Source organism: Pogoniulus pusillus, chromosome 1 (assembly GCF_015220805.1).
Source record: "Pogoniulus pusillus isolate bPogPus1 chromosome 1, bPogPus1.pri, whole genome shotgun sequence".
In the NCBI taxonomy this organism is placed as follows: domain Eukaryota; kingdom Metazoa; phylum Chordata; class Aves; order Piciformes; family Lybiidae; genus Pogoniulus; species Pogoniulus pusillus.
Genome location: NC_087264.1, coordinates 51,511,063 through 51,533,979, shown reverse-complemented (window position 1 = coordinate 51,533,979; position 22,917 = coordinate 51,511,063). Strand labels below are relative to the sequence as shown.

The 22,917-nt window shown below is 54.7% G+C and overlaps 1 protein-coding gene across 1 annotated transcript; it reads left to right on the top strand.

The window, feature by feature from the left end:
• The first annotated feature begins 4,311 nt into the window (after positions 1-4,311).
• LOC135186256 (proline-rich protein 2-like) lies at positions 4,312-17,036 on the top strand. Its single transcript, XM_064164171.1, has 4 exons — positions 4,312-4,405; positions 11,362-11,424; positions 16,316-16,490; positions 16,643-17,036. Exons 1-4 carry the CDS (start codon positions 4,312-4,314, stop codon positions 16,980-16,982), a joined length of 672 nt encoding a protein of 223 aa, XP_064020241.1. The 3' UTR covers positions 16,983-17,036.
• Positions 17,037-22,917: the final 5,881 nt, after the last annotated feature.

The window sequence follows — 22,917 nt, the reverse complement described above, 5'->3', positions numbered from 1 at the left end:
TGAGGCACAAAGACACCTGAGGAAGACTCGTTACTTCAGCCTCACAACCACCAGAGAGACCCCCAGGAGGATTAGCAGGCATGTGCAACAGTTCCAGGAAAAAACTGCAACTGTTTTTGGGCAATGATAAAATCTGTATTACACTGCTTTGTGAGTGTGTGTGTGAGCGGGGAATAAAAACCCTGCAGCTGCATGTGTGCAGTGCGCAGCTGTGGAGAGAAATTCCCCTGTGCCCAGCGCTGCTCCTGGCTTGCCAAAATACAACTCCTTAAACTGAGCTCTAAGTTTTTGGTGGCTCAATTTTAACAGAGAGGGATGGGAGTCTCCACTGCCCCTGAGCAGGAGGTGGTCCCACTGGGGAGTGGAACATGCAGAGTCCCCTGGGAAGGACTGTGTCACAGGTGTACCTGTAACAGAATGGCACTGTCAAGAGACAGAGAAAGGAGCTTGTGAGCCCTGGGCTCCCCTAAAGTGTCAAAGCTGGGCTCCAGGCTGGGAGCTGCCTACAGGAGAGCATCCTGCATCCAGCTGCCCAGAGAGACATCTTCCCCTCTCCAGGAGGGAAGATTTGCAGGCTGTGCTCCAGGAGCTCTCCACGAGCACCCCAAGAGCTGTTACCATGCCACTGGGCCTGGCAGTGAGGTCACAGCCTGCCCTCTGACGTCACAAAGCCTTGCTTGCTACAAACAGCAGCCCCTCAGGCCTCGGTCTCCACTGCAGCAGGAGCAGCAGCAAGCCACAGTCGTGGCAGTTGCTCAGCGGCAGACTCGTGGTCTGAGAGCAGAGGACCATGGCCCTTACTAGCCACCTCTTCCTCTTCTTCCTCCTCCTCCGGGCCCTGCAAGTCCAGCCTGTGCGTGGAGCTCCACTGCGAGCAGGACGATGGGGTGAGTGGGCAGTGCTGGTGCAGCCCCTGCTGGCCAGCAGGCTCTTCTCCCCGAGGGCTGATGCTTTTCCCTTCAGTGCTTCAGCCAGGCTTTGCTCTGGGGGCCTGAGCTCCCCAGGCCCTTCTGTAGCTTCAGCAACCTCCACTCTCCCTGCTCCCACTTGCTGCCTGAGCCCCTTCCAGTGCCCGCAGGCCACTCGGGCAGCAGTGGATCCCACCAAGGCCATGACCCAGTTCTCTACTGTGCTTGCTCCTAGGTGAGGATGGAGGTGGCAGCACTTACCCAGCTCTGCAGCTGGGTCTTGCTGACAAGTGGCAGCCCTTGGAGCATCACGCAGGTAACTTCTGGTGCCCCTCTCCTTGACAGGGCTCTGCCTGGCGCTCAGGGCTGGGGCCCTCTGCAGAGGTGCCTGCAGCTGTGCCATGGGGGCTCTTCTCCCCTGTGCTTCTCTGCAGACGTGCCCGTAGCTCAAGGCTCTCCAGCTTCCCAGATGGACTCCAGGACTGAGGCTCTGGCAGATGGCATGGGTAGGTCATGGCTTTCCCCTCCTTGGAGAGCTGCCAGCTCCAAGCCCCAGGGTCACCTGGCACTGGCTACCTCAGCAGGCGTGAGGGCAGACCTGCCCACGGTGGCCTCTGTCAGCCTGAGCCCTGATGGCTTCTGCCAGTCAGTCCTGCCCAGGCAGGTGCCCACAGCTGAGGGAATCTTCTCTGGGGGTGTACTTCCAGATGTGCCCTCGCAGACGAAGCTTCTGGAGCCCAGCCAGGACCGGCGTCCACTGCAGCCCGGTTGGCTTGTCAGGGGTGAGTCTCTGCTGACCTCACAGGCCAAGCATTGGTTTTCCCTATCTTAATTCCTGTGGAACTCAGCCGAATCCCTTCCCTTTAGGGCCCCCGGGAGCAGCTCTCCCAGCTGAGGCAGGGAAGCCTTCCATAAAGGCTGAGAAAGCGCTCAGGGAGCTGCTGCAGAGAGTGCACTGGCAAGCAGGTGAGTGTCCTGCGCTCTGCTCTTGCTGTCAGCAGCAGGGTGCCTGAGCTGTACTGCCTCCTGGAGATGCCATCTCCCTGATGCAGAAGGCTGCCATCTCACCCCCTGCCCTGCTTGCTTGCTTCAGAGAGGGAGCGAGAGGCTGCGCAGCGTCAGAGGCTTCTGGAAGGACCCAGCGCTTTGCTGCCAACCCCTGCCAGAGGAGCACTGGCCAGCGGCACATCAGGTAACTGCTGTCCCGAGTCAGCTGGAGCATCCCTCGGCATGCAAAAGGAAAGGCACTTGTGAGCCCTGGGCTCCTCTGAGGCGTCAAAGCAGGCTCCAGGCGGGAAGCTGCCTACCGGGAGAGCATCCTGCGCCTGCCTCCAGTCTGAAATCCCTCACTCATTAGGCTCCTGAGCTGTTGGCAATGGCAGCAGTGAGCAGGTCCTGAGCTCTGCGCCCTGCGTTCCTGCTGTTCCCACCTTGCTGCCTGAGCCCCTTCCAGTGCCCACAGGTCACCCAGGCACAAGTGGATCCCAACATGCCATGAAACGTTACTCGTCTGTGCTTGATTCTAGATGAGGATGGAGGACTCCCCACTTCTGCACCTGATGAGCTGGATGTTGGGGTGGAGAGAGAGCCCACGGAGCATGTGTCCACAGAGCCTTCCACACCACTCGAAAGGCTCAAGGGAACTACTGGAGGAGCTGCAGAGAGGACGAGGTGAGTGTCCTGCACTCTGCTGTTGTCAGCCTCCTGGATGTGGCTGAGCTGTATTGCCCCCTGGAGATGCCATCTTGCTGATGGGGAAGGCTTCCACTTCACTGTGCCTTAGCTGTGAGCCTTGGCAGAGGCAGGATGCAGACACAGGTGTGGCCACGCTGTAGCCTGCACAGAGGGACAAAGAGGCCAAGGGGTCGATGCCGACTCTAAGCTCCATGAGCTGAGCTGAAAAGCAATGGCCGTGCTGGAGAAGAGGGAGAAGGCGAGAGCAGTGCTCAAGTGGCTCCTGAGCTAGCCTGGCTCCCTCCTCTCAGGCTGTGGGAACTGGGCCAGGGAGAGAGAAGAGAAGGAGGGGTGGCACTCGGTGCCGCAGGGAGGGTTTTCATCCCTGTCCCTGGAAGAAGCAGCAGGTCAAGCAGCTGCGCTCCCCCCTGTCCTCTCCTTCGGGCCTTCTGAGTTTCCTTGGGCTGGGACAACCTGTGCCAAGGGCTGGGACTGTGCTCGCAGGCACCAGCACTGGCGAGGGGGGCAAGGGACTTGCTGGCCAGAGCCAGCGTCAGCGTGCTGGGAGCTTCCCGCTGGTGCACAGGACAGACTTAACGTTGCCATTGCCCCTCCAGATCTGGCCGACGAGAGGACGGCAGATGCGGGCAGTGACAAGACGCCCCACAGGACAGAGTGTCCCCAACAGGTGCTGCACGACTGCATGGTCGCCACGGCTTCCATCATGGTCGCCGTGTCCTGCAACCCTCCTGGTGTGCTACCTGGTGCTGATGCGCCGCAGGAAGACACGAAAGTAAGCTGCTGCCCTTTGCCCACGCTGCCGCCTTCCGTGGCTGCTCCGAGCCAGCGCCTGGAGCGTGGCCTGCTGCGGAGCGGGGACTTAGCGCCCGTCCTGAGAGCTCCAGCAGCAGCGGCTGAGGACTTCAAGGCTCTCCTCTCTCCACAGGGAAGCGAAAGCTGCGGCAGCAGCAGCGCAGGACCAGCTGAGAAGCCGCGACCAGCCCGGCAGCCGCAGCCAAAGGCAGGCACCGCAGCTGCGCTCTGCGCCCGCACCGCAGCCCCCGAGTGCTCCGTCCTTCCGCAGCCCGCTCCTGCCGACCGCGCAGCCGGACGAGCAGCCTCAGAGTGCCCTCCGGCAGCCGCCGCGGCCCAGCCTGCCTCCAAACCCCTATGCCGATCGGACCCCACCAGCACGGCCGAGATCGGCTGAGTTCCCGCCGCTCTCGCCCCCTGCCTCCCGCGACCCGACCTCCAAACCCCTTCCACCTCCTCCACCCCCTCCACCTCCCCCACCCCCTCCACCTCCCCTCCGCAGACAGTAACCGACCCTCAGGCTCCCCTTCCCCTCTTGTCAATAAAGGAAAGAGTTTCTGTGACATGCAAGGTGTGGGCTCCTTGCCAGCGCTGGCTCAGCGCTTGCACTCCATGATGAGCTGAGGTCTCTCAAGTGCCTCTGCCCCGGCGCACGCAGCCTGCAGAAGGAAGTGCAGTGAGCAGAGAGCTGCCTGTGCTCAGCAGGCCTGCATCTGCATCAGGGAGGCAGGGTGGGACAGCTGGCAGGGCTGCACTCCTGCCACGGACACCTACCAACTGCCTTAGCCAAGGCAGCCCAGCGAGGCGAGCTGCTGGAGCTGCTCCTTGTGTGCAGCAGCAGCAGCCGGAATGTCAAGCTCTGCCCAGGGTGGGGTGAGGCCCCTGCTGAAGAGTGAAGGCACCGGCAGATGGGGTGATGCCGCTCCGGGAGTTTGCCGCACACTGCAGGACCCCTGAGAGGAAGCCAACGAGGTCTGCTACAGACGCCTCGAAGGAGCCTCAAGACCGCGGTGACGGACAGAGGCTCCGTGTGGCAGCTGTCCTGGGACAGGCTTCCACCTCTGCCAACTGACTCGATTCCCTTCTCCAGCACCTCCTGTCACCCCTTGTGTGGCACTCCACACAGCAGCCTTCCACCTGCCGTGTGCTCCCACGCTGCGGCAGCACCCGTGGGTGAACAGGGCAGGTCACTTTTCAGTTTAAGGCGTGGGGGAGCCTCCTCAGCACGTGTCACCTCCATCTTCTCTGGTCACATCCCCAGATCTCTGCCTTCTGCCCAGTCTGTGGTGACCCCTAAGACTGCGGGCAGCTGGGGCTCCCTAAGTCAAGCCTCTCATGTTATCGGTGTCATCTCTGCTCCATGTGGCAGCAGTTGCCTGCTGGGTGCAGGAGAGTCTCTCTTGGAGAGTGCCAGGAGGAGCTGTTTCTGTGCCCACTAGCTCCCAGGCAGCTCCAGCCCCAGCCCCTCCATATGCTGCCACTACTGGGATTGTTTGGCCGGCAGAAGGCTCTAAGGACTCCTCCTCGCAGCCCTTCTGTACTTAGGGGGGGGCCTCCCCTCACAGGGCAGGCACAGTGGCTCTGGTGGAGAGCAGACATAAGCAATGTGTCTTTCACCACGAGGCTGGGGAGGCTGGAACAGGTTGCCTGGAGAATCTGTGGATGCCTCGTGCCTGAAGTGTTCAAGGCGAGCTGGATGTGGCTTTGGGCAACCTGATCTAGGGGACAGAGCGGGGCCAGGTGGTGTTTGAAAGGTCCCTTCCAACCCAAGCTGTGATTCTCTGATCCTGTGGCTTGGGTGCTGCTCTTGAATGGCTGGGACCTCTTTGCAGCTGAGGGTCTGGGCTCTGCCTCCTTGGCTGAGCACTCAGCGCAAGGGCCTCAGCAGCAGCAGTCAGTGTCCCTCCCACAGCGCTGACTCGAGGAGTCGTCGAAACACTGCCTAATGATCCACACTCAGCCAGAGCAGTGCGAAGCAGAGCACTAGAGAGGTGCTCTGAGGATTAACTCTGTCTCAGCCCAAACCCAATAAACACTATTAATTCCTGGTGGGTTTATATCAGTATAGAATACAGTAAAAATAATTTTAAAGCCATCCACTCTGCATTTTTCTAGGTAGCAGTGATTTACAGAATCATAGATTCATAGACTGGCTTGGCTTGGGAGGGAGCTTAGAGCTCATCCAGTTCCAACCCCCCCCCCCCCCCCTGGGGCCAGACTGAACCCCTCCAGCTCTCTCAGCCTGTCCTCCTAGCAATGCTGCTCCAACCCCCTGATCACTTCTGTGGCCTCCTCTGGACCTTCTCCATCAGGTCCATGTCCTTCCTGTACTGAGGGCTCCAGACCTGGATGCAGCAGTGCAGATGAGGTCTCAGCACAGTAGAGCAGAGGGGCAAGATCCCTTATCTCCATCTCTGGCCATGCTACCTTGGATGCAGCCCAGGCTGCCATTGCCCTCTGTGTGGCAAGCTCACACTGCCTGCTCATGTCCAGCTTCTCCATCAGCATCCCCAAATCCCTTTCCTCAAGGCTGCTTTCCATCACCTCCTTCCCCAGTCTATATTGACAGTGAGGATTGTTCTGGTCCCGGTGCAGAACCCTGCACTTGCTCTTGTTGAACCTTATGAAGTTCACCTGGGCCACCTCACCAGCTTGTCCTGGTCCCTCTGGAACATCGTAAACATTGATTGTTCTCCCTCTCTCACCTTCCCAGAAGGCAAGTGTGACATATAGCTGTTGTGTGTGTCATTCTTAGTACAGATAGATCCCTGTGGGTAGCTTTTGATGTTAATCACACGATCTCCCTCTCCATTAGAGTAATTATTTGTCTCTCCCTCCCTCCTGTGGCTGTTTGTTATGCCTACCATCTATCAACATAATTGTTACGGGTTGTAAACGCACATCTTCTCTCCTGGTGGCTAATCCTTTACCTTGTTTCCATTATGCTTATGATTAGGTGACACTTTTGACCAGAATAAGCTGTCCTCTATGAACAAAGCCGTAAAACTTAGGGGGGAAAAAAGCATAAAACTGTTGCCAAAACACTATTGGGCTTCTTATGGATGTTTCTGTCATAGGAAACAAGGTGATTTTTAGGCATGGGTCCTTCCTTAGCGTGTTTCATTCCTTTAGCGACATTATTTCCACTCCTGTATTTTGTAAGACCAGGTTTGCCTTTCCTGACTCAACGTGTTGTTACACCCGTGCCATCCTGTCTCACAACATTACTAGAACAGCGGTAAAGTCTCCCTTTCCCTTCCCCTTCCCTTTCCTTCCCTTTCACCTCCCCCTTACCTCCCTTCCCTCCTTTCCCTTCCCTCCCTCATCCTCTCCCCTTCCTTCCTTCCTTCCTTCCTTCCTTCCTTCCTTCCTTCCTTCCTTCCTTCCTTCCTTCCTTCCTTCCTTCCTTCCTTCCTTCCTTCCTTCCTTCCTTCCTTCCTTCCTTCCTTCCTCTCTTCCTCTCTTCCTCTTTCTCTCTCTTTCCTTTCTCTCTTTCTTTCTCTCTTCCTTCTCTCTTCCTCTTCAGTTTTTCTCTCTGCTGTTTCTTTCTCTCTCTTTCCTCTTTCCTCTTTCTCTCTTTCTTTCTCCCTTCCTCCTCTCTTGCTCTCAGTTTTTCTCTCTGCTATCTCTGTTTCTTTCTCTTTCTTTCTTTCTTTCTTTCTTTCTTTCTTTCTTTCTTTCTTTCTTTCTTTCTTTCTTCTTTCTTTCTTTCTTTCTCTCTTTCTCTCTTTCTCTCTTTCTCTCTTTCTCTTTCTTTCTTTCTCTTTCTTTCTTTCTTTCTTTCTTTCTTTCTTTCTCTCTTTCTTTCTTTCTCTTTCTTTCTTTCTTTCTTTCTTTCTTTCTCTCTTTCTTTCTTTCTCTTTCTTTCTTTCTTTCTTTCTTTCTTTCTTTCTTTCTTTCTTTCTTTCTTTCTTTCTTTCTTCCTTCCTTCCTTCCTTCCTTCCTTCCTTCCTTCCTTCCTTCCTTCCTTCCTTCCTTCCTTCCTTCCTTCCTTCCTTCCTTCCTTCCTTCCTTCCCTGTTTTTATACATAATCCATATCTATTGAAGGACTTCATTTTTTCTCTAACATAAGTTGATAATGTAATATCTACCTAAATACATACTTAATATGAATAATTAAACATTATATGGGAAACAATAGAAATGATAGAGATTAAATGTATAAGCAAGCTATATATTTAATAATGCACAAGCATAGAATCATAGAACAATCAGATTGGAAGAGACCTCCAAGATCATCCAGTCCAACCTATAATAGAATCATTTTGGCTGCCAAAGGTCATTAAGATCATCAAGTCCATGGCACTGGTGCTGGGTATCTGTTGGGACTGAGCAGATAGTGAACAGTCTGAAGACTCTACTAGAACAGCCTTCTGAAATGACACAAAATATCTGTCTGATAGTGAATGCCTCTCAAGCTAGAGACAGCAATAATTTATGTATCAATACTTTGGTTGTATTTTATGTATTTTTCAAGGTCTTTTAGTATATAAACAAAGGGAGGGGAAAAAAAATCAAACTTTACAAGTTGTCATCATTTTTCCTTTACTTTTTTTTTCCCCCCAGAAAAGTTTGATCCTTGCATCATGTTATGAAGGAAAACTTTACTACCAGATGAGCAGGTAGATAGTTCAAGCCTGAAAATAACAAGCTTCCAACACTGCCTTCAGTCCTGGAGGCAGCACATGCCATTATCTACAAAATAATTTCCAACAGAACTCTGCCAGATCTTTTATTTCCATAAAGGAAATTGTCTAGTCTATTAAAGTTCAGATGAAAGCTGCCTCTCAGAGTCTTAGGCTCTTCCTATCATGTTGCAGCATAGGTTTTATTAACCAGTGGAGTTTACAAACAGCCAAGATTTGAACAAGTGCAGAATTCTACCCATACGTACTCATGGATCCACCCTAGAGGAGGGGAGATTTAGATTAGACCTTAGAAAGAAGTTCTTCATTATAAGAGGGGTGAGAGACTGGCACAGGTTGCTCAGGGATGTGGTGGAAGCCTGATCCCTGGATGTTTTCAAGGCCACACTGGATGTGGCTCTGGGCAAGCTGATCTAGTGTGAGGTGTCCCTGCCCATGGCAGGGGGGTTGGAACTGGATGATCCTTGAGGTCTTTCCCAACCCTGACAATTCTATGATTGGCTATTTTATATATATATATATATGATTATAATTATAGATATTTTATAATCCTTTCACAATACAGAGTTTAAGTAGTGCTTGGTTCCTCTGAAGATCCTCTGTCCTCTTGCTTTAAGCTTTCTGCGGACAAACAGAGCGCATACATCCCAGACAGCAACCCTGCGCTGGGCTGCAGCAAAAGCAGCATGGCCAGCAGGGCAGGGGAGGGGATTCTGCCCCTTTGCTCTCCTCTCCTGAGACACCACCTGGAGTACTGTGTGCAGTTCTGCAGCCCCCAACACAAGGAGGACATGGAACTGTTGGCGCCAGTCCAGAGGAGGCCACCAAGATGCTGAGAGGGCTTCAGCAGCTCTGATATGAGGACAGGCTGAGAGAGTTGTGGCTCTGCAGCCTGGAGAAGAGAAGGCTTCCAGGAGACTTTGCATTGGCCTTCCAGTATCTGAAGGGGGCTACAGGAGGGCTGGGGAGGGACTATTGACAAGGTCTTGTCATGAGAGGATGAGGAAGAATGTGTTTAAAGTGTCAGAGGGGAGATTGAAAGTGGCTGTTAGGAAGAAGTTCTTTGTGGTGAGGGTGGTGAGACACTGGCAGAGGTTGCCCAGGGAGGCTGTGGCTGCTCCCTCCCTGGAGGTGTTCAGGGCCAGGTTGGGTGAGACCTTGAGTGATCTGTTCTAGTGGGAGGTGTCCCTGCCTATGGTGGGCAGTTGGAACTGGCTGAGCTTTGAGGTCCCTTCCAACCTAAATCATTCTATGATTCTAAACATGGCAACGTGTTAATGATCCTGGCTCTGAGAAGAGTGCAGAGCTGTTTAATATTCCTTTCATGTGGAGGCTGTTGTCTGATCATTAATCATGTTTAGTTGCACCTGCAATTATTTGTCCTTATATTTAATACGCCGATTTTCTTGCACTGACTGCTCTCAGAAGGTTTGGAAGAGAGATTCAAATGGTATTAATTGTTATGTTCCTTCCAGGATCGCTTCAATGCCAATGTGACCAAAGAGTGATGTTGGGAAATGTCAAAGTTCCCATAAGAGAAGAAAGTTTTGAGGAGAGTTTACAAACCTTTTGCATAGAATTATAGAGTTATTAAGGCTGGGAAAGACCTCTAAGATCACCAAGCCAATAACCATAGAACTGTAGAATTTTGGTTGGAGAAGACCTTTAAGATTAGTGAGTCCAACTGTCCAACCCCTATCACCATGCACAGGAAACCATATCCCAAAGTGTGATGTCCATATGCTTCTTGAGCACCTCCAGAGATGGGGACTCCACCACCTCCCTGAGCAGCCTCTTCCAATCCCTGGCCACTCTTGCAGCAAAGAAATTTTTCCAGATCTCCAACATTAACCTCCCCTGGTACAATTTCAGGCCATTTCCTCTCATTCTATCACCTGATACTAGGGAGGAGAGACCAAGCCCCACCTCACTCCAACCTCCTTTCAGGGAGCTGTAGAGAGCAATGAGGCCTTCCCTCAGCCTCCTTTTCTCCACGCTATACACTCCTAGTTCCCTTAGCAGCTCCTCACCAGCCCTGTTTTCCAGACCCTTCACCAGCTTGGTTGCCATGTCCCAAAATGCCATATGTCTACATGTTTTTTGAACACCTCCAAGGAAGTTTCTCAGCTTCCAGAAATCAGACTCTATTTCTCTCCAGGCTCTGAAAAAAAACCCTTTCATCAATATCCATTAAGGTTTGAGCCAGTGGAAGGAATGTTCAAAGCTTTACTCCTGGTACAGGTCCCACTTGTTTGCTGTTGAGCAGCTATGTGAATGGTCTACCCTTGGTGCTAGCTTGTTGTAGTCTGTAGCTCCTCTTTTCCTCTCACAAGCTTCTTTACAAAGAGCTGATAACATCTGAGTGCAGTTAGTAGCTGCTACAGTAAAATAACTGATCATGTTTTCAACCCAGGCAGGATCATAGACCTCTGGAGATCACTGAGGAGGTTCCAGCTCAATACAAGGGGGAACTTCTTGACTGTAAGGGTCCCAGAGCACTGGCACAGGCTGCCCAGAGAGGTTGTGGAGTCTCCTTCTCTGGAGCCTTTCCAGGCCTGTCTGGATGTGTTCCTGTGTGACCTGAGCTAGATTGTGTGGTCCTGCTGTGGCAGCGGGGGTTGGACTCAACGATCTCTTTGGGTCCCCTCCAACCCCTGACATCCTCTGAGCCTGTGAACTGGACACACTACTCCAGATGTGGTCTCACCAAGGGCAGAGGGGAAAGAGAACCACCCTCAATTTTCTGGCCACACTCTCCTTGATGCACCCCAGGATGCCTTTGTCCTTCTTGGCTGCAAGGGCATATTGCTGGCTCATGGGCATCTTCTTGTCCACCAGGACTCTCAGCTCCCTTTCTCCCGAGCTGCTCTCCAACAGATCAGCCCCTAAACTGTACAGATCCACAGGGTTGTTGCTCATGTTGTGGAAAACAAAGGACTTGAGGGGAGAATCTGACAGGAGAAGTTTCACAGAATCACAGAGTCTTAAGGACTGGAAGAGACCTCAGAAGATCATCCAGTCCAACCCCCCTGCCAGAGCAGCACCACCTTTTGATTTTCTGTTTTACAGTCCAATTTTCATTTTGATTATGTTGTTGTTTTTTTTAATCTCACTCCTTTCCTCTCCATCTCTTTCCTTCCCCCTCCCCCCCATCTTCCTCTTTTCATCTCCATCCTTCCAGCACCACCTCCTCTTTCCCACAGTGCATTTTCTCCTTTTTTCCTCCAACCCAGAGCACCTGGGCTCTGTTGAGTCTCCTCCCACCCCAAGTGTGTCCACTTTACCCTCTCTGCCCACTCCCCTTTATAATGGGCCCCAGGAAAGGCAGAAGCCATAAGCTTGCCCAACTGGGCAGAGGGGGATTCTCCTTGCATCATCACTGGTGAGTCTCCATGGTGCATGTTGGGTGCATGGTATTAAAGGCTGGGGAGCCTGGTAGTCCCCTGGCTAGGCAGGATAGGGCACTGATGATCACTTTGATATCACCCTTGGGTGCTGGCTGAGCTCCTGTCTGTTTAGCTGCTTCTTTCTGCTCCCTTGTGGGACTGTAAAAATGCCAGGAATGAGGCTGGGGAGAGGCCTCGAGCAGAAGCCCTACGAGGAGAGGCTGAGGGAGCTGGGATTGGTTAGCCTGGAGAAGAGGAGGCTCAGGGGAGACCTTATTGCTGTCTACAACTACCTGAGGGGAGGCTGTAGCCAGGAGGAGGTTGCTCTCTTCTCTCAGGTGGCCAGCACCAGAACAAGAGGACACAGCCTCAGGCTGTGCCAGGGGAAATTTAGGCTGGAGGTGAGGAGAAAGTTCTTCCCTGAGAGAGTCATTGGACACTGGAATGGGCTGCCCGGGGAGGTGGTGGAGTCGCCGTCCCTGGAGCTGTTCAAGGCAGGACTGGACGTGGCACTTGGTGCCATGGTCTGGCCTCGAGCTCTGTGCTAAAGGGTTGGACTTGATGATCTGTGAGGTCTCTTCCAACCCTGATAATACTGGGATACTGTGAATCTGTGAGACGTTCTGAGAAGCACTGAGTTAGCCTAGGGGATATGCCTGAGATTCCCTATTCTTCAAGCCGGCTCATTAACTTTGCAGCTACACGGCAGCTGTGGAGGAGGGTGGGTTTGTAGACTTGGCTTCACACCTTTGGTCCCCTGACCTCAAGAGGACAAGTTCTGCTCACACCCAAGCTGCCATTTGACCACACATTGTGCTGCAATCGTTCCCAAGTGTAAGCTATCTATAAAGGTGGGTTCAACACTTGACACTGCACCTTGACTGTCAAAGCACAGCAGAATCTCAGGCTGGTTTGGGTGGGTTTTGTCCTTCACTGGTGAGGTTGCAGTGTTTTTGCCAGCAGTTTGGGTTACTGTGGGCATTTTGAAAGGATAAATCCCTCAGTCTAGAGCCTCGTGACAGTGATCTACAGATCACTCCAAAGTGCCATGTGAAGGTGGAACTCAGTTGTCAGGAATGTTCTTGTTTCTGATGCTGTGCAGTACAGGTGCACCAGTGAGGACCTTCTGAGTGCCATTTGTCCTACTTCTGAATCTCAAGTGTCTAGTACTTGGAGTTCTCCAGTGACAGTTTTGAGCTGGATTTCAGTTTGGATGCAGCTGCAACACATAACCTAAAGAAAACAACCTTCGCTCTGAGGGTGGCAGAGCCCCGAGGCAGGCTGCCCAGAGAGGGTGTGGAGTCTCCATCCCCGAAGGCTTTCTGAACCACCCTCCCCGGGCAATGTGTTCCTGGGTGATCCTCCTCTAGCAGGAGGGCTGGACGAGATGAATGTCTCATCCGACCCTGCCTCTCGGTGATTCTAACAGCCCCGCGTTCTGTGGTGCGATAGTCTGGAGGGCTGTGCGGGACCGGAGACGCCCTTGCGGCTCAGGATCGCTGGGTTAACCGCTCGGTATGCGGCAGTTCGGCACTCGGCCCCCTGGGGCTGCGACCTCCGCCCTGAGGAGCCCGGGCACTGCCTGGCGGCAAAGGGAGGCAGAGAGCCCTGGGGACAGGGCCAGGTTTGAGAGGCCTGGAGATGGCTTTGGGCGCGCTGCGCTCGTCGGTCAGGGCACAATGGCGGCTACTTGGCGGCAAGGCGTGAGGCTACAGGAGACTGCTGAGAGGCTGCTTAGAGACCGGCTTTAAGAGCTGGCTGCTGGGAGAGGAGGCGGTTACTGCCAGCCGTGAGGAGCCGCTGCCTGAGCCCCTGCCTGCCTGCCCACCTGCCTGGCAGCCGGCCGTGAGGAGCCGTTGCCTGCCCGCCTGGCAGCCGGCCGTGAGGAGCCGCTGCCTGCGCTCCTGCCTGCCCGCCCCTGCCTCGCAGCCGGCCGTTAGGAGCCGTTGCCTGCCCGCCCCTGCCTGCCCGCCTGGCAGCCGGCCGTGAGGAGCCGTTGCCTGCCCGCCCCTGCCTCGCAGCCGGCCGTTAGGAGCCGTTGCCTGCCCGCCCCTGCCTGCCCGCCTGGCAGCCGGCCGTTAGGAGCCGTTGCCTGCCCGCCCCTGCCTCGCAGCCGGCCGTTAGGAGCCGTTGCCTGCTGTGGCGTGCGTCTGAGAGAGAAAAGCCGCCATAGAGAGAGAGGGCCACAGACAGCTGCCATCCTGCCTGGCCCCGCTCTCGCCTTCTCTTTGTGTCATCCCCGCTCGCCCGCCGCGGTAGTTACTTGCAGTCTGCCTGACTTGGGAAAAGCCTTTGACGCTGTTACCCACAGAGTTCTTGTGCTCATGGCTCGGACGAGCGTATCTCTGCTGCATAAAGCACTGCTGGACCAAAGGGTGGCGGTCAGAGGAGTTAAATCCAGCTGGTGGCCAGCTGGTGTTCCTCAGAGCTCAGCGTCTCTGCAGCATCTTTATTGGTGACCTTGATGCAGACACTGTGTCAGCAATGAGTTTGCAGATGGCACCAGATTAGGTGGCTTGATGATCATCGTGAGGGTAGAGAGGCTCTACAGAGGGACTTGGGTAGATTGGATCCATGGCTAATGTTAATGGGCTCAGCTTCAACAAGGCCAAATGCTGACTTTTGTGCTTGGGTCACAGCAACCCTAAGCAACATTACAGGCTTGAGGCAGTGTGGCTGGAGAGAAAGGGATCTGGGGGTTGTAATAGGCAAGCAACTGAACGTGAGCCAGCAGTGTGCCCAGATGGCAAAGAAAGCCACTGGCATCCTGGCTGGAATCATAAGTGTTGTGTCCAGCAGGAGCAGGGAGCTGATTGTCCCCTTGGACTTTGCTCTGGTGAGGCTACACTTTGAGTGTTGTGTTCAGTTTTCTATATCATAGAATGGCTTGAGTTGGATGGGATCTTTTAGATCATCCAGTTCCAACCCCCCTGCCAAGGGCAGAGACACCACCATACCAGATTGCTAAAAGCCTCATTCAGCCTGGACTTAAACACTTCCAAAGAATCACAGAATAGTCAGGATTGGAAGGGACCTCAAGGATAATCCAGTTCCAATCCTGCTGCAGGCAGAGACACCACTAGATCAGGTTGCCCAGAGCCACAGGAATGAGGTGTCCACAACTCCTGTGGGCATCTCATTGTAGTGTGTCATCTGCTGACCATAGAGAAAGAGGAAGGTTGGTAAGAAATGGCTCTGTTCCATCAGTAGCACAGACAGCTCTATAGGTACTGCATAAGGCAATTAGGGATAATTCTTAACCAAGGCTGTAGATAAAGCACAATTAATTATCCTATTCATTTACTTATGGAGCCTGATGAGGACATTGCAGTGGGCTTGACTTAGTTGCTCTTTGTTTAGGTTCTTCAAGACACAGTTTGCCTGGTTAATTGACAATCTTCACTCAATTTGTGTTTGTGTGAGGATAGTATTTATTGGCTTGGTTACAGTTAAATGTGTTTCCCTGGAGGGCACTGAAATCCAACTAATTCTTCACTCTGGCTAGTTTTTTTTGCATCAGGCTAGCAAGAATCTGTGCCCCTCAAATAACTGCCTTCTGCAGTTGTGATGGCTGTTGAGTCTGTCGGAGGGGGAAGTTACTCAGGTAGCTTCAGTGAGAAGATGCCAGAAGCTTCCTCCATGTCCAATGGAGCCAGTGTCACAGATCACAGAATTGTCAGGTTTTGAGGGGATTTCAAGGATCATCTAATTCCAGCCCCCCTGCCACGTGCTTTAAACTAGATCAGGTTGCCCACAGTCACATCCAACCTGGCCTTGAAAACCTCCAGGGGTGAGGATTCTACCACCTCCCTAGGCAACCTCTGCCAGTGTCTCAACATCTTTGTGGTGAAGAATTTCTTCTTAATGTCCAGCCACCCAGACAATTTCTATCCAGGAAGTGGTCAATCCCTCAAGTCCACATGTTCCAATTTGGTGATTAAGAGTGTCTTTAGGAGCCTACAACACAGAATCACAGAAGAGCCCTTCCAAGCTCATCCAGCCAGCACTAAACCATGTCCCTAAGCATCAGCTCCACAGACACAGCTTGAACACCTCCAGAGATGGAGACTGCAGCACTGCCCTGGCAGAACATTCCAGTGTCTCAGAACTCTCTCTGGGAAGAAATATTTTGTAGCCTCCAGCCTGAACCTCCCCTGGGGCAGCTTGGAACCATCTCCTCTGCTCCTGTCCCTTGGCACCAAGGAAGAGAGGCTGCCCTCTCCTTGCTCCAACCTCCCTGCAGGGAGTTGTAGAGATCAAGGAGGTCTCCCTCAGCCTCCTCCACCTACACACCCCCAGCTCCCTCAGCCCCTCCTCCTAACACAACAACAGTAACCTAGTGTACACTATTTACTCTTCAGCTAAGCCTTGGAATCTGCACTGTTGGGTTGTACAGAAACACATGTCAAAAGGAAGAGTACTAGAAGTTTGGGGTTTGTTATTTTGTTTAGAGAATGCATTAACTGCTCAGGAGGTCCCACCCGGACTACTGCATCCAGTTCTGGGTGCCACAGTTCAAGAGGCACGAGGATCTACTGAAGATTGTCCAAGGCAGGGCTGCAAGGATGCTAAAGAGCCTGGAGCACTGCCTGATGAGGAGCAGCGGAGAGCCCAGGGGCTGTTCAGTCTGCAGAGGAGAAGGCTGAGAGGGGAGCTGAGCAATGTCTATCAGTAGCTGAGGGCTGGGGCTCAGGAAGGAAGGCACAGGGACAGCCTCTGCTCACTTGTGCCCTGCTGGGACAACCTGTGCCAAGGGCTGGGACTGTGCTCGCAGGCACCAGCACTGGCGAGGGGGGCAAGGGACTTGCTGGCCAGAGCCAGCGTCAGCGTGCTGGGAGCTTCCCGCTGGTGCACAGGACAGACTTAACGTTGCCATTGCCCCTCCAGATCTGGCCGACGAGAGGACGGCAGATGCGGGCAGTGACAAGACGCCCCACAGGACAGAGTGTCCCCAACAGGTGCTGCACGACTGCATGGTTGCCACGGCTTCCATCATGGTCGCCGTGTCTGTAACCCTCCTGGTGTGCTACCTGGTGCTGATGCGCCGCAGGAAGACACGAAAGTAAGCTGCTGCCCTTTGCCCACGCTGCCGCCTTCCGTGGCTGCTCCGAGCCAGCGCCTGGAGCGTGGCCGCTGCGGAGCGGGGACTTAGCGCCCGTCCTGAGAGCTCCAGCAGCAGCGGCTGAGGACTTCAAGGCTCTCCTCTCTCCACAGGGAAGCGAAAGCTGCGGCAGCAGCAGCGCAGGACCAGCTGAGAAGCCGCGACCAGCCCGGCAGCCCGAGCCAAAGGCAGGCACCGCAGCTGCGCTCTGCGCCCGCACCGCAGCCCCCGAGTGCTCCGTCCTTCCGCAGCCCGCTCCTGCCGACCGCGCAGCCGGACGAGCAGCCTCAGAGTGCCCTCCGGCAGCCGCCGCGGCCCAGCCTGCCTCCAAACCCCTATGCCGATCGGACCCCACCAGCACGGCCGAGATCGGCTGAGCTCCCGCCGCTCTCGCCCCCTGCCTCCCGCGACCCGACCTCCAAACCCCCTCCACCTCCCCTCCGCAGACAGTAACCGACCCTCAGGCTCCCCTTCCCCTCTTGTCAATAAAGGAAAGAGTTTCCGTGACATGCAAGGTGTGGGCTCCTTGCCAGCGCTGGCTCAGCGCTTGCACTCCATGATGAGCTGAGGTCTCTCAAGTGCCTCTGCCCCGGCGCACGCAGCCTGCAGAAGGAAGTGCAGCGAGCAGAGAGCTGCGTGTGCTCAGCAGGCCTGCATCTGCATCAGGGAGGCAGGGTGGGACAGCTGGCAGGGCTGCACTCCTGCCACGGGCACCTACCAACATGCCACTCTATCACTCCCCCTCCTCGACGGACAGGGGAGAGGGGAAAGTAGAGCAAAACGCAGATGGAAGCAACGTAATAATGAGGCTGAGCAGAGCAATAGACGGTGCAGAAGTGAAAGCAGAGAGGGATGGGAGTCTCCACTGCCCCTGAGCAGGAGGTGGTCCCACTGGGGAGTGGAACATGCAGAGTCCCCTGGGAAGGACTGTGTCACAGGTGTACCTGTAACAGAATGGTACTGTCAAGAGACAGAGAAAGGAGCTTGTGAGCCCTGGGCTCCCCTAAAGTGTCAAAGCTGGGCTCCAGGCTGGGAGCTGCCTACAGGAGAGCATCCTGCATCCAGCTGCCCAGAGAGACATCTTCCCCTCTCCAGGAGGGAAGATTTGCAGGCTGTGCTCCAGGAGCTCTCCACGAGCACCCCAAGAGCTGTTACCATGCCACTGGGCCTGGCAGTGAGGTCACAGCCTGCCCTCTGACGTCACAAAGCCTTGCTTGCTACAAACAGCAGCCCCTCAGGCCTCGGTCTCCACTGCAGCAGGAGCAGCAGCAAGCCACAGTCGTGGCAGTTGCTCAGCGGCAGACTCGTGGTCTGAGAGCAGAGGACCATGGCCCTTACTAGCCACCTCTTCCTCTTCTTCCTCCTCCTCCGGGCCCTGCAAGTCCAGCCTGTGGGTGGAGCTCCACTGCGAGCAGGACGATGGGGTGAGTGGGCAGTGCTGGTGCAGCCCCTGCTGGCCAGCAGGCTCTTCTCCCCGAGGGCTGATGCTTTTCCCTTCAGTGCTTCAGCCAGGCTTTGCTCTGGGGGCCTGAGCTCCCCAGGCCCTTCTGTAGCTTCAGCAACCTCCACTCTCCCTGCTCCCACTTGCTGCCTGAGCCCCTTCCAGTGCCCGCAGGCCACTCGGGCAGCAGTGGATCCCACCAAGCCATGACCCAGTTCTCTACTGTGCTTGCTCCTAGGTGAGGATGGAGGTGGCAGCACTTACCCAGCTCTGCAGCTGGGTCTTGCTGACAAGTGGCAGCCCTTGGAGCATCACGCAGGTAACTTCTGGTGCCCCTCTCCTTGACAGGGCTCTGCCTGGCGCTCAGGGCTGGGGCCCTCTGCAGAGGTGCCTGCAGCTGTGCCATGGGGGCTCTTCTCCCCTGTGCTTCTCTGCAGACGTGCCCGTAGCTCAAGGCTCTCCAGCTTCCCAGATGGACTCCAGGACTGAGGCTCTGGCAGATGGCATGGGTAGGTCATGGCTTTCCCCTCCTTGGAGAGCTGCCAGCTCCAAGCCCCAGGGTCACCTGGCACTGGCTACCTCAGCAGGCGTGAGGGCAGACCTGCCCACGGTGGCCTCTGTCTGCCTGAGCCCTGATGGCTTCTGCCAGTCAGTCCTGCCCAGGCAGGTGCCCACAGCTGAGGGAATCTTCTCTGGGGGTGTACTTCCAGATGTGCCCTCGCAGACGAAGCTTCTGGAGCCCAGCCAGGACCGGCGTCCACTGCAGCCCGGTTGGCTTGTCAGGGGTGAGTCTCTGCTGACCTCACAGGCCAAGCATTGGTTTTCCCTATCTTAATTCCTGTGGAACTCAGCCGAATCCCTTCCCTTTAGGGCCCCCGGGAGCAGCTCCCCCAGCTGAGGCAGGGAAGCCTTCCATAAAGGCTGAGAAAGCGCTCAGGAAGCTGCTGCAGAGAGTGCACTGGCAAGCAGGTGAGTGTCCTGCGCTCTGCTGTTGCTGTCAGCAGCAGGGTGCCCGAGCTGTACTGCCTCCTGGAGATGCCATCTCCCTGATGCAGAAGGCTGCCATCTCACCCCCTGCCCTGCTTGCTTGCTTCAGAGAGGGAGCGAGAGGCTGCGCAGCGTCAGAGGCTTCTGGAAGGACCCAGCGCTTTGCTGCCAACCCCTGCCAGAGGAGCATTGGCCAGCGGCACATCAGGTAACTGCTGTCCCGAGTCAGCTGGAGCATCCCTCGGCATGCAAAAGGAAAGGCACTTGTGAGCCCTGGGCTCCTCTGAGGCGTCAAAGCAGGCTCCAGGCGGGAAGCTGCCTACCGGAGAGCATCCTGCGCCTGCCTCCAGTCTGAAATCCCTCACTCATTAGGCTCCTGAGCTGTTGGCAAAGGCAGCAGTGAGCAGGTCCTGAGCTCTGCACCCTGCGTTCCTGCTGTTCCCACCTTGCTGCCTGAGCCCCTTCCAGTGCCCACAGGTCACCCAGGCACAAGTGGATCCCAACATGCCATGAAACGTTTCTCGTCTGTGCTTGCTTCTAGATGAGGCTGGAGGACTCCCCACTTCTGCACCTGATGAGCTGGATCTTGGGGTGGAGACAGAGCCCACGGAGCATGTGTCCACAGAGCCTTCCATACCGCTTGAAAGGCTCAAGGAACTACTGGAGGAGCTGCAGAGAGGACGAGGTGAGTGTCCTGCACTCTGCTGTTGTCAGCCTCCTGGATGTGGCTGAGCTGTATTGCCCCCTGGAGATGCCATCTTGCCGATGGGGAAGGCTTCCACTTCACTGTGCCTTAGCTGCGAGCCTTGGCAGAGGCAGGATGCAGACACAGGTGTGGCCACGCTGTAGCCTGCACAGAGGGACAAAGAGGCCAAGGGGTCGATGCCGACTCTAAGCTCCATGAGCTGAGCTGAAAAGCAATGGCCGTGCTGGAGAAGAGGGAGAAGGCGAGAGCAGTGCTCAAGTGGCTCCTGAGCTAGCCTGGCTCCCTCCTCTCAGGCTGTGGGAACTGGGCCAGGGAGAGAGAAGAGAAGGAGGGGTGGCACTCGGTGCCGCAGGGAGGGTTTTCATCCCTGTCCCTGGAAGGAGCAGCAGGTCAAGCAGCTGCGCTCCCCCCTGTCCTCTCCTTCGGGCCTTCTGAGTTTCCTTGGGCTGGGACAACCTGTGCCAAGGGCTGGGACTGTGCTCGCAGGCACCAGCACTGGCGAGGGGGGCAAGGGACTTGCTGGCCAGAGCCAGCGTCAGCGTGCTGGGAGCTTCCCGCTGGTGCACAGGACAGACTTAACGTTGCCATTGCCCCTCCAGGTCTGGCCGACGAGAGGACGGCAGATGCGGGCAGTGACAAGACGCCCCACAGGACAGAGTGTCCCCAACAGGTGCTGCACGACTGCATGGTCGCCATGGCTTCCATCATGGTCGCCGTGCCTGCCACCCTCCTGGTGTGCTACCTGGTGCTGATGCGCCGCAGGAAGACACAAAAGTAAGCTGCTGCCCTTTGCCCACGCTGCCGCCTTCCGTGGCTGCTCCGAGCCAGCGACTGGAGCGTGGCCGCTGCGGAGCGGGGACTTAGCGCCCGTCCTGAGAGCTCCAGCAGCAGCGGCTGAGGACTTCAAGGCTCTCCTCTCTCCACAGGGAAGCGAAAGCTGCGACAGCAGCAGAGCAGGACCAGCTGAGAAGCCGCGACCAGCCCGGCAGCCCGAGCCAAAGGCAGGCACCGCAGCTGCACTCTGCGCCCGCACCGCAGCCCCCGAATTCTCCGTCCTTCCGCAGCCCGCTCCTGCCGACCGCGCAGCCGGACGAGCAGCCTCAGAGTGCCCTCCGGCAGCCGCCGGACCCCGATGCCGATCGGACCCCACCAGCACGGCCGAGATCGGCTGAGTTCCCGCCGCTCTCGCCCCCTGCCTCCCGCGACCCGACCTCCAAACCCCTTCCACCTCCTCCACGTCCCCCACGTCCCCCACCCCCTCCACCTCCCCTCCGCAGACTGTAACCGACCCTCAGGCTCCCCTTCCCGTTGTAATAGGTAATTGTAATTGTTTAATAAAGAAACATTTTAGTAGTGTTAAGTATGCCTAGCTGCAAACGGTAGTGTAGGTGCAGCTGTTGTAAATCAGGAAATATGCCTAACTGCAGAGCTCATGCTATAGATGGTAATGTGCAAAGAGTAAGCTAGCTAATTGCTAAAAATTCCAAGGACTAAGCTTTAGGTACATCCTTAATGTTGAGCTAAGAGAGAACATGCCACATATGGACTCGGACATTAATCAGTCATGTTCCAAGGACTAAGCTTTAATTTTGAGAAGTGGGATTCGGGACATTAACCAGCCAAAGGAAGTCCATATTTGGAGACGGGTTAACCAGAGGACACCTGAGGAGGACTGCTTACTTCATCCTCAACGACCACCAGAAGGGAAGGAAGACCCTAACCCAAAAGAAGGAACATGCACAGAAAGGATGGATTTATGTAATTTGCAGGGCAGAACAACGCAGACAACACAGTATAAATATAGGCTGATTGAGAGACTTGCCAGGGCAGTTGGCGGAGCGGTGACTCCCCTGTCGTCCAGCTCTGTAACTTTGCTCATATTCTACTTGCCTAATTGAATAAATCTGTAATCTGGACACTTGGATTTTGAGTCATTCTCAATGTATAACACCGTCTTGTCAATAAAGGAAAGAGTTTCTGTGACATGCAAGGTGTGGGCTCCTTGCCAGCGCTGGCTCAGCGCTTGCACTCCATGATGAGCTGAGGTCTCTCAAGTGCCTCTGCCCCGGCGCACGCAGCCTGCAGAAGCGGGCTCTGGCCACGGCGTTCGCTGGAAAGGAAGCGGTCCCCAGAGGACAGAAAATAAACAAAGCCTCTGGAGATCAATAAGGCAAAAAAGAATCCCCCACAGATTGGGTAGAAAGATTAAGAAAAAGTTACAGCTGTACTCCGGCATAGATCCAATTCCACCTGCTGGAGCAGCACTCTTGAGAACACAGCTTGTGGCCAATTCTGGGAGGGGGACATTAGAAGGAAATTGGAGGAACTAGAAGACTGGGGAGGCAGGGGCTGGAGGATCCTTTGAGAGGATCTTTTAAGAGAAGCCCAGAAGGGATGTGCTCGAAGGGACGCAGAAAAACAGAAAGCAAAGGCTAAGATCTCTGTAGCAGTAGTATGGAAGTAAAAGTTACAACTAAAGAGTTAAAAAGGACAGGGCCCAAGGGACCTCTGGAGAATAAGAGTTCGAAAGAGAGAGAATCTCCTGTGTGTTATTGTTAAATATTGCCTCAAAAAGACACAGGATGAAAAATGATTCAAGGAAGAGTAGGGGTGCCAGGGACTCTACCTCCTGGGGACCCCGGGACATGGAGAGCCCTTGATAAAATTGTTAGTGGGTTCCCAGAGAGAAGAAGTGGAACTTTTAATTGACAAAGGAGCAGAAAGAACAACTGTTAAGAGCATTCCTAAGGGAATTGAGAAGGGAAAGAGAACCTTAACCACAACAGAGGTGGGAGGGGTCCCCATATTAGAAAATGTAGAAATTGAAACTGATAAAAGAACAGAATTGAATGACCTGTTATAACCTCTTGGGAAGAGCCTGGAGTCAGTGATAGACCAGCTCCTGAAACAGGGCTTACTGAACCCTGTATGGCTCCCCATAATACCCCCATTTTACCTGTAAAAAAGGCCAGATGGAGCATACAGGCTTGTACAAGATCTGAGAGCAGTGAACCAGAGAACACAGATGAAGTTCCCTCTAGTCCCTAATCCATATACCCTGGTGAGCTGCTTGTCTCCAGAATACCAGTGGTGTAGTGCTATAGATTTGAAGGATGTATTTTGGGCCTGCCCATTAAACAAAGCATCCTGAGATTATTTTGCTTTTGAATGGGAGGATCCAGAAACCGGGAGGAAGCAGCAGCTGAGGTGGACTGTGCTGACCCAAGGGTTCACAGAGTCACCTAACTTATTTG

Bases quoted from the DNA above. Each gene is read 5' to 3' on its own strand.
- LOC135186256 (XM_064164171.1), top strand. From the start codon at position 4,312: ATGCCGCTCCGGGAGTTTGCCGCACACTGCAGGACCCCTGAGAGGAAG. The intron at 11,425-16,315 runs GTGAGTCTCCAT...TTGCCCCTCCAG, and splicing joins TTCTCCTTGCATCATCACTG to ATCTGGCCGACGAGAGGACG. The intron at 16,491-16,642 runs GTAAGCTGCTGC...CTCTCTCCACAG, and splicing joins CGCCGCAGGAAGACACGAAA to GGAAGCGAAAGCTGCGGCAG.